Source organism: Perca fluviatilis, chromosome 14 (genome assembly GCF_010015445.1).
Source record: "Perca fluviatilis chromosome 14, GENO_Pfluv_1.0, whole genome shotgun sequence".
NCBI classification, from domain to species: Eukaryota; Metazoa; Chordata; class Actinopteri; order Perciformes; family Percidae; genus Perca; species Perca fluviatilis.
This window is the reverse complement of record NC_053125.1, coordinates 15459681-15474071: the sequence shown is the minus strand read 5'-3', so window position 1 is coordinate 15474071 and position 14391 is coordinate 15459681. Positions and strand designations below refer to the sequence as shown.

General features: G+C 40.6%; 1 protein-coding gene across 3 annotated transcripts in view; it reads right to left on the bottom strand.

Moving 5' to 3' along the window:
• The window catches only part of LOC120572693 (protein Dok-7-like), a 38983-nt gene that overhangs the window by 19503 nt on the left and 5089 nt on the right, over window positions 1–14391 (bottom strand). For all 3 annotated transcript variants that reach the window (XM_039822049.1, XM_039822050.1, XM_039822051.1), the window contains exons 4-7: window positions 13616–13816; window positions 8184–8303; window positions 3613–3711; window positions 2404–3209 (exon numbers count right to left, since the gene is read on the bottom strand). In XM_039822049.1, the coding sequence (XP_039677983.1) occupies window positions 2404–3209; window positions 3613–3711; window positions 8184–8303; window positions 13616–13816 (1226 nt within the window). The remainder of the gene's footprint in view (window positions 1–2403; window positions 3210–3612; window positions 3712–8183; window positions 8304–13615; window positions 13817–14391) is intronic.

Below are 14391 nucleotides of genomic sequence, written 5' to 3'. Positions count from 1 at the left end.
TTCTTGTAGATTTATTCCATACTCCTCTCACTTGTCAAACCAGCCAGACTGAACCTTTTGAAATCTGTTCACAACAGTGTGACTGCAATTATAGCACAATTCATTCTGATAAAATTATCTTAATGCATTGAAATACTCCAAAATGGGAAGAGGCACAAATGTAGTTATGGTTTGATGTTCTCTTTTGAACTGGCCCTGTAACTGTGAGCCAATAAACACTACATGGGTGGATTGTGTTGCTCTGGCTGCGGGTGATAAATACCCACACACCACCACAGACACACACACAGACACACACACACAGACACACACACAGACACACACACACACCATGTGTGATCCATCAGCTTGTAGCCAATAACTCTCTTGTTTAATTTAGTTTACTGAGGACTGACTGAAGGGAAACAAAGAGGAAGAGAACATTTTGTTCAGGTAATCAAATGCAATTTGCGTTCTACCTGCACTACCAGCAGGTGGAGCTATATGTTAAGAGTATTCAATAAACACACACCTGACATGGAGAGACCAGGCTTTTTACTGAGCTTGCATCTGTTCATATGATAGGGATTTCCCAAGAAATTTAAATCATAGCTCGAGCTCAGCCTTAAAGAGTGCAATAAGACATTTGATAATATACTGCAGGTTTCTACTGAGAATCATCACAGACATGAAGAAGAAATCATGAGAATAAAACTAGTGTACATGATATAAGACTATCAGAGCCAAGCAGGATCCATATCCAAATCAAAAGGGCAAAAACTGATCACACCATGTCTTTCTTCACTTACAGCAACTTATAACTCAACAACGGAGAAAACAAAGCTGAAACAATTAGGCAGTTAATGTAATAGTTAACTGTAAGAAAATGTAATCGTCAACTGTTTTGCTTGTGGATTAAGTCATTTTTTAAGCAAAATGCCAAACATTCTCTGGTTCCAGCAACACAAATGTAAATATGTGCTTATTTTCTCAGACATCTATGATTTAATTATAATAATATTTAACTTGATATCTTTTGGTTTTGGATTGTTGGCTGGACAACACAATCGATTTAAATATGTAAACTTGGGTTTTGGTAAATTGTGATTGGTATAATTCTAATCATTAAACAAAGATGAATCCAAAAAAAATCACTATCTACTAGAGGTGTTGAAATTAATCCAATAATCGATGCACTGAATCGTGGACATGGACGATGCTGCATCGATAATCGGCCGGCTCATAATCGATTATTTCTGTTTACAATTTAATGCAGGCCTAATTTCTGTTTACATATTCTGTTATGTTTTGCACATTCAGGAAGTGTGCTCAGTGCTGTAGTTTTATGTATCCAATTTATTTAGTATTAGCGCACTGCAGAATGTTTGGTTTTGGAAGCTTGAAAAACTTTGAATTAAATATCCTACATGGCTTTAATAGAAAATTAATTTGACGCATCGTGATATTGAATCGAATTGAAATCGCTGACATGATAATCATAATCGAATCGGGAGATCAGTGAAGATTCACACCTCTACTATCTACTCCATGGTCGCCAAGACAAGGAAAAAAGGTCTATGCCCTACCTAGGAGGAAACTGAACCTCAGTTCATACTGAGAAGTTTTTACTAGAAGCTTATTTTTCTTCTTGTCACTATAAGGACAGGAGCCCTTTGGTTGCACTATTGCATTTATTGTATTGTCTTCCGTAATTGTGGCAGTGTGTTTTTCTGTGTACTATGTTATCATATGTTTTGTCCTGGTTGAGAGCACCGAAACAAATTCCAAATCAACTGCAGTTAATAAGGCAATAAATTATTGAATCTTTAAAAGCCGTGAATAAAATTTGGATGACATTCGGTTTGGAGTTTATATGTACTTCTCATATAAAAAAAAAAAAAAAAACACTCCCTTAAATTTTCAACCACATTCAATTTAGCAATAAATAGGAGGTAAAGATGTGAAAAGAGAAGAACTGCAAGTCACCCACAAGGTAAACCTGCTGGATACAATGACAGTGTCATCCTCAATTGGCTGCTGTAATGCTAACTTGTTAGACAGATGGACTGTTGGTTGTCTTACGCAGAGTGCCACCCTGCACGGTACAGCAAAGGTCAAATTGACAGCAAGCTACAGAACAGATGATACCGTGATGACGAGGGCTGTTCACACAAGCTGCTACTGTATGACAGGGAGTTATACAACCGAGAATGTTCAGGAGACAATTCATTTGCATACACGGAGGATGCCTTTTTTATTTTTTTTAGGTTGAAGTTTTGAGGCAAACAGATGGCCAACAAGAATAGAACTACACTTACAGTATATCTGAGCTTAACCCAGTTGGGTCTGTTTCTGATAAAAGGATATATACATACATACTTGTTTTTTTAAACAAGCACAACTGACAGATATTTTTCTACTTACCTTAAATCCACCACAAACTGAGCAGATTGTCACAATGGTTTTGGAGACAGATGTGAGAGAGCTGCAGATGTTACAGGAGTCTGGGTGTTCACTAGAGGGCGGCACCTTTGTTTTCTTACTCTTCTCTGAGGGGCCTTGTAAGTGTTCACTCACTGACTGTCTTTGAGTAGTTTCTGAGTGAGCATCAGAGGTCATGGCGCTGATTTTCTCCCCCGTCGCTGAGTCTGTTGTGAAGCCTGAAGAGGCAGGTGTGTCCTTAGTTGGGGTGGAGGGTTCATTCTCTTTGACACCCTCACTCCCCTCCTGTAACAGACTCCTGGGGCTGTCGTAGAGATACCTGAGTGATGTCGGTACTTGGTATTCATGTCCAGGCACAGTGGCGCAAATACAAGGGCTCAGGTCTTGAGCCAAGTGAGGAGGCAAGCTGAAAACAGACCCAAAGTCCTCGCCATGGGTGATATCCAGGCTGCCTGTGTAGGAGGAGAAACTCCCAGTGTAAGAGGAATGGCTGCCAGTAGCGATGCCGCTGTCAGACGAGCTCTGACGGCCGATCTCCTGAAGCTGTCGAGGGGGCTTGACAGCAGGCCGGTTTCCACCTCCCTGGTTGACGGAAAGCTTCTCAAAGCTCTGAAATGCCACTTTAGCTCCCACATGGCTGATGTTTTCAGATGGGTTGGAGGACGGCTCAGTCCAAATGGCCACGCGGCTGCCAATACTGCAGTCTGACTGGCTGGTGTCTGATGTGTCGGAGGAACCGGATATGCTGTGGTCGTCTCCCCCAGCAGACTGGCTGTACGAGGACGAGACTGCCAACAAAGACAGCATTGATGAGACTTTAATGGATTTAATCAACAGCTTTGAAGAAAACATTAAAGAACACCACATTAAAGCATCATAATATCATTATGCCCGTTTTTCTTCCACCACACCACATAATAGAAACAATAAATCACCTGTGAGAGAAATTTCAACCTGCAAACTGGATTTAAATCTAAGTGCAGCATTATTAAAAGCCAATGTATCAGTGGTGAAGAGGGATCATCTTTTACTGCAGTAAAAGAATAATTATGGGTGCTTTGGGGTGGTTATATAATGAAAGATACACATTCAGGTGGAGGAAGATTTGTAAAATGGGCAAACTTTAAGCTGCAGTTTCACCTTTTTTTTCTACTTTAAATCTGAGCACAGCATTACAGTAACATGCTATACCTGTGCTGCTCCTGTGAGAGAGCATGCTCAATCGTTTCTCCAGCTCCTGGGCCTCGTGATTCAACCTCTCCTCCGAATTCTTCTGACTGACACTGGGATCTGCATCCGAAGAATAACCCACAAAGGCACAATTTTTATATTTATATATACATACATGCACTTATATTGCAGTCATCAAACTAACTAGTCACAACAAAGTAAATTTCGCGAGTCTTGCTACCGTCACTGAGATGCGGGATCAAATGTGACGCAGCTGAGGATTCAGCACTGTGGTGAGAAAAGCACAGCTGTGAAAACACATCCAACAACAACTCCAGACAAACAAGAAGGGACACTTTAAAACCTCAAGGGTCTCACTCGTGAAAACTGTGGCATCAGGAAAATAACACGTCAGCCACAAGATGTTAGTAAAAAGAATAACTAACTTGGCAGGAGTGTTGTATACTATTATTTGGCCTGTGAGTGTAACAGGCTTTTGGGAAAGCACAGGAAAGGGTCACACAGGGGAACACCTTGCAGTATTTGTGCAACACTACAGGGTTTATTAATAGCGCTGCCGCGTGGCTCTATTGCTACGCACTTTGCTGCTGGTGGGAAGATTGTTAGTGCTGTTCAAGGATCTTATGTACCTTGGAACACCAATGTCAACTCTAACACTGGATCGATTTTGAGCCTGAAGCAGTAATGTGGTAAATAAACCGGAACTCCGCAAATGGTTGAGATCACAACATACATGTGGAGTATTTACAGTATACAACAGTCAGTGTCCTCAAATAAAAAAAAAAATATAATTGATTGGACCAAACTACAACAGGGTTTCTACAGGTTTCACCAAGTCAAATTTAAGACTTTTTAAGACCATTATGAATGAAATTTAAGACCTACTGTATATCACAACGTCGAAAACAAAATCAGATGTCAGAGTCCAGAAACAATATCCTGATTTCCTCATTGGCATTATAGGACTGGTGTCTTGATTGGCTGCAATTTACGTTGCATGTTGGTTTCATTGGTCTCAACACCACAGAATAAAAAAAAACGTAGACATAGGAAAATTAACACCTGTTTAAAATTATTTTTTTTTACACTTTTAAAGACCCTGCGCAAACCCTGTACTAGAGGACTTCAATGAGTTATGCCACTGGTTTCCCTTGTAACATAGTTAGGTGTTGATTATATGAATCTCACTTCTTAACTTTTGAAATCCTGTCTCTAGCTGGAAGACAAAAAGCTGTATGTCCTACTTCTGTTTACTAAGATGCACATTATACTTAACTTTTAAAGACATTTATTTGGCCCCCTACAGCATCTAGTGTAGACAAAGTAAAATTACAGTCAGAAATTGTAGGTTTAAGGTCCAACCTGAAAAATGTAGCAAAGATTTCAAATGCTTGTACTAACATTTAGTCATACAGTTATATATTTGTATTATTCATTTCTTATCTTTCCTTTTTAACTTCTATCTTGAACTAAAAGACTAAAGAGCTTCGTCCTGATATTGTGTACCAAGAAGCACATCACGCAAACAGGCACAGATTCCCTGCTGAAAAACACATCACCACCCACCCAGACAAAAAATAAGCCCATCATACTCTCCCCAGCACAAAGCTTCTTAGGAGCCCTCCAGAAAGCTCAGGTACTTTCGGAGTTTAGGATTGATCTATCTCCCCGCAATCTGACATAGGTTATCATGTACCCCGGTCCAAAATTCCTGGACCTTAATCACAGCACCACAGGACATGAAGTAATTGGCTTTAACAATGCATCTTAACAATTCAAAGAGATAGAACTTGGAAATGTATTTGGCCAGAGAAGACCTACTCCTGCAGTCTAGTCTAGAGCTAAACTCACCATCAAAACGGATTCAACAAAAAGACTTCAATGTTTTAAACTAAAAATTAATGTATTACATTAATTCTTGATGTTTTTCTTTCTGAAAACATACTTTCATTTTAATATGACAAATGTGAGAAATCTTTTTTTTATGATTACAGTTCTAGTGTCTTGGTGGACTGGTGTGTAAAGTGGACAAAAGTGTACCAGCATCACCGTAAGCAATACAAACTGATATTTCATATCAGTTTGATGGCTCCACCTCATAGGACACGTTTCCCTGCCATTGGCGCTACGTAACAAGCAACATGCCAGCACGACCAAATGGAGCACAGCCAAAGAGATGAGAAAGAAGTGGGGTAATATCTGCCTCACTGACAGGTGTCGCAGCCTATCACACGCTGTATTTTTTGCAACCTGCTCATCCCAGCTAAGCTCCACTAACCCCACCTCCTCTTTGACCAAATTAGAACTTTCTGGCTACTCTAACTGGCAAAGAACAGTCCTCCCTACATTTATCTTGTGTCTCTAAACGGACGCCAACAACACTTATTGCACTCCAACTGTTTACAAATACAGAAAAGGATTCTAACAACCAATCATACAATCTTAGTTTATAAAATATACATTTTAAAAGAATGGTTTGACATTGCTCTGCATGCTAAATATGCAGCTACAGCTAGCAGCCAGGTAGCTTAGCTTAGCATAAAGATTAGAAACAATCATAATCGTATACATTATCCACTTAATTATAAAAGCAGTAATCTTCATTCCCTATAATGTCATCCACTGGTCAGCTATGCAATTTTCCTAGATGAACATTCTAGTAATATATGTTTAAAATGCTCCCCATGGAATACAGTTTGTATCCTGGAGAGTAAGGAGAGTGAAAGGCGAGAGAGGTGAGGTGGAAACCATACAGCACACAAGGTGGCAAAAAGATAAGTGAGCCTGGGAACATAACAGCAATTAATCAAAACAGAGGCAGAGAGATTTAGTCAGGAACTGTGTAGGACAGAGGCACAGACAAGGACTGAGAGGTGAACCACAACTGAGAACAACAGACACAATTATGGCTGCAGAGAGAAATAAGAAGGAGGGGGAAGTGAAGCGGTGGGTGATTGAGTATGAAATGAAGGGGGGAGGCAGCAGTGGAATCCTGTGGATGAGGTTACATACATGCCCGGAGTGATTAGAAGGCTTTGGCTGCTCCGCTTGTGTGAACTGTGACTTTGACCCATTGCTCTCCCTCAGACATCCTCTCTGCTATTTATTCTACTACGCATCACAATAATAGGAGTATGAGCTCAACCTGTGATTGAGCAGCGAGATGTGTGAGAACAAGAATATCCACAAGACCCCACAGCTGCCCGGTCCATATTTCCTGTTAAGTTGCTCACTGGGTGAGATTTTTTTTTTTTTTTTTTAAATAAAACCGCTAGTGTGGAAAATCGAAGGTGTTAAAGTGAACAGCAGGAGAGCAGACAATGTTTAACAGCTTTAGAAATATTAGATCTAGCATGCAAATGTGTTAAAATAACAGAACTAAGAGCAATCAGATAGATAAGGTATAGGGAATGATTCTTTGTATCTGAGACAATTTCTACAATTTCTATTTTTTGGACAGTATATGATGGCTGGAGAGACATTTGAAAAGAAGAGTTGGAAGATACCCAAGTACACAACATTTCTGTAGTGTTTTCAAATTGTCAGTCCAAACCCCTAAATAACACAAAGAAAAAGCAACAAATCCTTAAAATTGATAAGCTGGGGCTAGAAAAAGTTTTTACTTGATAAATTACTAATGATTAATAGATTATTAAAATTATTGGGGATTCTCTCTTTTTTTCCCAGCACTAAAATTAAATAAACTTTTTTTTTTAGCAAAGAAAGTAGGCAGATACTGTCAGGCCTTCACAACAGGTGGCAGAACAACAGGAGAGCAGAGGAGCTGAGAGTGGACATGCTAGAGGTCAGGGCTCATTATACAGACAAATGTTCACTGTTGCACAGTAAGTATTTAATCATTTTGAAAAATGAATACTTTAGTATTCAAATATTCCCAAATGGAGATCATGATGTCCACATATCATTTAACCAGCGTGCTTGGCATCTTTGACAAATTAAAGTCAGATGACCATGCTGTAATACGAGTACATAAAAAAACCCTAATGGCTATTTGGAACTTGGCCCATCCTCCAGCTTGCCCACCAGTAGCACTACACTCTCAACTATACATAGACTACAATTGAATTTGCTGCCAATCATCATAATCACAGTTAGTACATAAGTTATCCTTTTACTGATGTTTAAGGCGACCTTAAGAAGACTAAAATTATAAATTGCTTCAGAGGATTATCCAATCACATAAAACACAGCTGTCAGTCAAAATGTAGTCACATCAAAGCACATCCATCCACGGACGAATCCTCTGACTCATTCTGCCAAAAATGGTTGGATGCCAGGAAGGCAACACACTTAACAGCTATGATAATACGTGTAGGCACAGGAGGGGAGCCATGCACTGCTTGCTACAATTGAAATGGTAAGTGTTGACTTAAGTGTTTGTTCATACTCCTTGGTAACAGCGAGGCTATTCATTATTGAAATAATGCATTACATAGAGATCCACCTTGTCTCTTTAAATAATAGTACTTACAACTAAACTGTCTCTGTAGGGCACAGTTGGTTTTCCAGTCCTTTCCAGCTAAGAAGCTTTAAACACCTCTGGTACTGACCTGGCAAAACTGGCCGCAGTCCAAAAGGGCCTCTGGTGGGGGAGATGCCTCTGACGATGCAGTCGAATAGAAAGCTGATCTGCTCGCTCTCAGCAGATGCGAGCAAAAAAACACCGGCCCCTGTAAAAAGCAGACTTGATTAGTGCCATGCTAGATTTTTCAGGACTGAAATATCTGCCACAAGGCCAAATAGAAATACACTGTAATTAGTACAGGAGGTAATGAATAAGAAAGATAGATTTGCTGTGGACAGATCTGACCTAGCATTCAGTTTCTGATACTATACACACATTTTGTTCCAGAAAAGTATTGAGGTTTGATACTGAGTGCTGGTTGTGGATGCTATTATACATTTCATATGTCCTTTTTACTGCTACCAGTATGTCCCACATCCATTGAGAATGTCATCAAAAGGTGCCATAAGAATGCAAAGGTTAAAAGGTCATGCCCCCCACAGGTCTCTTGACCTCCCTCTGACAACACAATTGGCTGTCCGTTACAAGGTGTCACCATTAAAAGGGTGGTTGTGTCACCCTGTCCCTGAGACCACCCAGGTCAAGGCACTCTTCAACCACATTCCCAACACTCCCCTCGCAGTGAGCTGGTTCAAAGGTCAGCAGTGAAGGCTGCACCAGTCGAAATTTAAGATGTATTGCCTGCTGATATAGATCTAATACGTTTAATTCATTTCATCTTATATTGTACTCTACTCTGGCACAGAAACTAATTTGGTTAGACTCTAAGGCTTAATTTAATCTCTTCCAATCTTTTTTTTTTTTTTTTTTAAAAAGGAACCACTTCTACTTGTGTCTCGCTTTTGATAGCAGGTGACTGAACATCAGGTGCACTGCCAAAAGCTTGAGTACAAAAAAAACACAAAGCAAAACAAAGGACAGGTGGCAGGGCTCATTAGGTTTACAGCAAAGATTCTGCGTAGGAACAAAAACAACTCAAGTGGACCCTTCTGGTCTCTCCTCTACAAAGTGATAACACACAGCGGCATTACGAAGTAACAGAACTTAAATCGTGTTCGATAAGTGGGAAGTGTAAATTAGCTTGAATCTTTACAAGAGCGAAGGCTGCAAAGTCATCCAAGCAGGCAAACTTTAAAGGGGGAAGTTTGTTTTTGAGCAAACTGCAGGATTTGCTTCTATTCTCAAGTGAGAAAAACTCAAATCTTTGGAACCAGTGCCAGCTTCAACTTCTAAAAACACATGCATTTCTTAATTAATAGTAAACTATTATATATTATTACACTTTCTCCTCGAGATTTATTTTGTCATACATGTGCGACTTGACTCCTACAAGTATCCATCCAGTTGATTTTCCAAATTTCTGTTGATTAATTTTCCTTCTATTATTGTCCACCTGACTAATCATTTTAGCCGCTATACGTATCAAGTGTGATAAGTCTTTTATATATACACAGCACACAAATACTCAAAAGAAACACTTCTCCTCTCCATCACTCTTACTAATTTGGGCGCATTTCTTACTGAAAAACTAAAATAATTGAGGACAAACTATTAAGCAGCACGTGGACAAAAGGTCGGACAAATGCAGCTTCAACCAGAAGAGAGAGATTTAACACTGTTACACCACTTCTTTTTCTGCTGTGAATCAACTGTGCTGAGAGATTACATGTCACAGGAATGCACGCCCTTCAACAAACATTTCGATGCACCCTCACATTCACACACATATCCCTTTTTTCTTTTTCTGTGCATGAAGATGTACTGATCGTCTTCGTATTTTGCGAGATGCACTGCTGAAGATTTAATGAAGCTAAATAAATCACACATCACATACTGTGAGTGTCATTTTTCCAGCGGGGTTATCATGTGTCCGTAACGCTCTGATGTCTCTGGCGTTCCCCTCGTGTCTGTCTCTGTCCCCTCCAGGTGATGACATACACCAGTCTCTGCTTTAATGGTTTCATGTCTGTTCCAAGATGTAAACTGTGGTTTGCCTGATCACAGGGACAGACACAGCTCGGGCTGTTATAATGGAGTTTAGGGGGTAACTACTGTTTCTCAGAAACAACTTCTATGGAGTGACGCATGATGTGGAATTTTGGGCACAGCAGGGGTGATCCTGCACAGACTGAATAATTCCCTCCAGCAGGTTTCTCTTTGTCATGAAGCAGCTGTTTTTCGGATGCACAATCCACCGAGTCGGAGAGGACACAACACTAATGAGAACAAGTGAAAAATAGGTTACTGCTGTTTGCATCTTATGCTCGCCATTACTCATCTAGGTAAATCAAATTACCAATAAAAACCAAGTGTGATTACAAATGTGAGACTTTGAATTAGGGCTGCATGGTATTTTGTTTCATCGTCTACATCGTGATGCGCACATGTGCGATATTAACGCTACATAACCTAACTTTTTGCTGCTTAATTGAAAAGTAAACTTTTACCGTTCTCCTTTTACATGATTGTTACCGGCCGACCCTTCCCCTTTAAGACAGGTGGCCATGTGGGCAACGTGTTTATGTGACGAAACGTTGCGACCCGATGGCTTTGTTTGGAAGTAAGGCTCTCCCGTGTGTAGAAAAGTACCGTAAGCGGCAGTTGCCGCAGACACAATGAAGAACATGCTTTTCGATGGGTAGTGAACCTACAGTAGTCAGTGTTTTAAGGATGAAGTAAATCACCTGAATAATGCAATGTTATCACGACGTCTCACGGCCATTTTTCACCGCAGAGTTGCCAGAAAGCTGCTACCAGCCAGGCTAAAGCTAATATTTAGCCTTAAGAAACAAGGGGTCTGTCATATATATATTATATATATATATATATATATATATCCACAACGTTCCACTTCCAGGATTGTTCAGGTGCTGCCGGAAATTCCGCCGGATGTCTTTCATTTTGGCCGGATGTCCGTTACCTTCCACTTTTACGCATTTTAAACTCCGGTGGATTTATGAGGACTATGGTTAACTGCTCCTCAGATCTCTGCAGGGTAAATCCAGACAGCCAGCTAGACTATCTGTCCAATCTGAGTTTTCTGTTGCACAATTAAAAGAGCGTACACATGTTCCACCAAAACAAGTTCTTTCCCGAGGCAGAGGCGCTGTTGCTCCGTGTTGCGCTGCCCAAGATGATTGCGATTGGTTTAAAAAAATGCCAATAAACCAGACCACGTTTTTCTCCCATCCCGGAATGCTGTGTGGACTCACCAGACCCTCCTCTGCAGCGCTATGGAGGAAGGTCTGGCAATGTGAGACTGACTACGTCTGTCCCAACTAACGTTACGGTTCAGATACACAAAGTTTGTGGCTAGTGCTTGACATGCAGGCTCTGCATGCACAGCATCACCCCAGTAGTCGAAAATGATTTATTATTTCCAAATAGAGCTATTTACGTATGTCATCTTGTAAAAAATGTGTCTTTATTCATATCACAAAACATATCGCAGGAAAAAAAACATCATACAACTATTTATGAGGGTGGCCAAACAGTTAATTGTGTGACCACTGGTTTAATGCAATAAAAAAAAAAAAAAAAAGGATTTACACAGCACACAACCATTTAGCCACGGTTGAAAATAGGGGCAACGTAGCATGACTTTGGCTACAGTGAACGCGTAACGTATGCGGACCGTTAAAGCACACACCTCCCGTAAAAAATAGAAATAGATTGTCCTATTTTACTTGTAGAGCTGATCTCCGCGAAGCAAACACACAACTACATGCTGCTCTCTTGCCCGGTGTCGCCAGTTTCATTGATTAGAACGGAGAGGCTGCCCAGTCAGAGCTGGGTAATGTGGCTCAAAAAGGGAAGTTTGGGGTCCCCTGCTGGAGCTGCTGCCCCTGGCGTCTCAACCCTGGATAAGCAGATGACGATGGATGGATGGATTGATGGATTGATGGACAAAAACCAACAAACTACCATCTACGATAGGCTGCCTGCACAGGACACGCCTCATTTTCCCAATGACCGGAGTTCGGTGTAACACCTTAAAACTGTGTGCTGGGATTAACCCCTAATTTCCACCAGGTGTGTCTGCGCTGCGCTCCAGGCGCACCGCGTGCTCCGCAAGCAATCGCGGCCATTCAAGTTAATGTTTGATAATCCACCTGCTGCACCACGGCACGTCCCAGAAGTGTGCTTGAAGCGGCTTTCTGCTCCGCTCAAGATACGCAGCAGGTCTATTTTCACGTGAGTCGCGGGGCATTCGGACAGCCGGGCAGGAAGTGAAGCAGCGAGACTATCCAGTCAATTCACCAATTCACCAAAACACGCCCCCGCCCCCTCCAATATCGTTTATGTCTCCTTTACAACACCACGTTCAACGAGAGATTCATCTTGGAGGTTGAAAAACATAATACCACATCACAGATTTTTTTTTTGAGAAAACCACCAGAAAAGAGGAGGCATGGAGTTTAACTGCAGGAACGTTTTTGTGGAAGGTAGATACTAGTTAATAAACATGTGATTGTTCTGTAAAGTACTTGTAGACGATAAAATCTGTGAGTCGGGCAGCAAGACGCTTCTGTAAGGTATTCTTCCGTTGGGCGAAGGACGGAACAAAATAGCGGCGCAGCCGCAACACAGCAAAGACGCGCACGCTGGAGAATCGGAGTTGCCGCATGGAAAATAGTGAACATGCAAGCAGAGAAGTCAAAATGGATAGCTTTAAGTAATGGATAAATGGTTAAAACGCCCAGCTTCTGCCACTCCAAGTAGGAGTAGTATGAATGTCAAGTGACACCAGGGGTACTTGATCCCATCTCATAAGGCTGTGGAGATAAAAAAAAATAAACACTAGTCTTAAACTTAATTATATGCTATTAAGATTTCCCTTAATTGGAACTAAGTGAAATCACGAAAAGCAGCCCCAGGAAAAAAACAAACACACAAAAGCATTTTCCCTCTTCCTACTGGCTGTACAGCATGTACTGTATTTAACTCAAGAGTTGCTCCTTACATTATTGTACTGGGTAGGAGCCTCTCTTTTACAGAAATTGTTGAATGAAAGCTACAAATTAATCATCTGGAATCACAGCCTGTGATTATCTGGCCTGTTTGAGAAAGACATAAGAAAAAAACAGCTCAGATACTTATTTAATGAGCTATTAGCCTCTAATGATGCGACCCAATTTTACTCCAGAGAGATTGTCATTACATGATGAAGATAGAGATAGTCCGCTCTTTTTCTCTTATTTTGTTATTTTAGCCTTGCTTTTTATTTATTTTTCCATCTCATTTATTATTTTCCCGTGTCAACCAGTAAATGTTATTTCTGATATTGTATTAAACATACAACTGTTCCTTTAGTGCAGTTTCATGTCTTGAAGAACCGTCTGCCAAACACAAAATACCAGTTCATGGAGTCACATAATAGCTTAATGGCCAATTTACCTAAACTAAACCCATGGAAATGTAGCATAAAAGCAACAACATAAAAAGCAGTGAACTTACAGTAACCACATCTTGTTCCTCCCTCGAACACAAATCCATTGGGCACAGGCCCATATCTGCGCAGGTCTGGAAGGTTCCAGTGGCCGATAATAACGGGAGGGACGTCCCTGGCAAGAGCCAGTAGGTTGTTGCACAAATGAAGAGTTGCAGGTCCACTCTCCAACTTGGTCCCTGGTAAGACTCCAACACTGAATCTGTGAACTAAGAAAACCGAGAACCCAATAGAACAATGAAGAAAGGCCAACAACAGAAACTTCAAGCATCATTTAACCATCTCATCTTTTCAATACATTCTCTTCAGTAGAGAGACTGGCTTCTTTCTGGAAATTGCTCTTGGATACTTTTCTACTGGACCTGTTAAGTCTGTCTAAAAAGCATCAAAAGTTATTTGTATTATATTGATTTTCACTGTAAGGAGGTGTGCAGGAATGTAAAATACCGTTGAAATCATGCAAATGTGAATCCAGCTGCCATGCAAGGTAAGGAAAGTCCAGGTTGAAAATAGTTGCAGACAGGCTTCACAAGGGATAGAAAACACACTGTGCTTACAAAATAATTACTTCAGCACGGATTTTATTTCATTCAACAATAAAAAAAAAAACAAATAAGGAAAAACAGCTGCACACAGAGAATGAGTTCAGCGAGCTGAGCTCTGAACCCAGCAGGCTCAGATCTAAAGCCTAAATGCAATCAATCAAAGTCTCTAATAAACATCTGTGTAACTGAGTCTGTGTTCTGTTGATAATGAGAAACCAATGAGGAAAGCTGGATGTAAA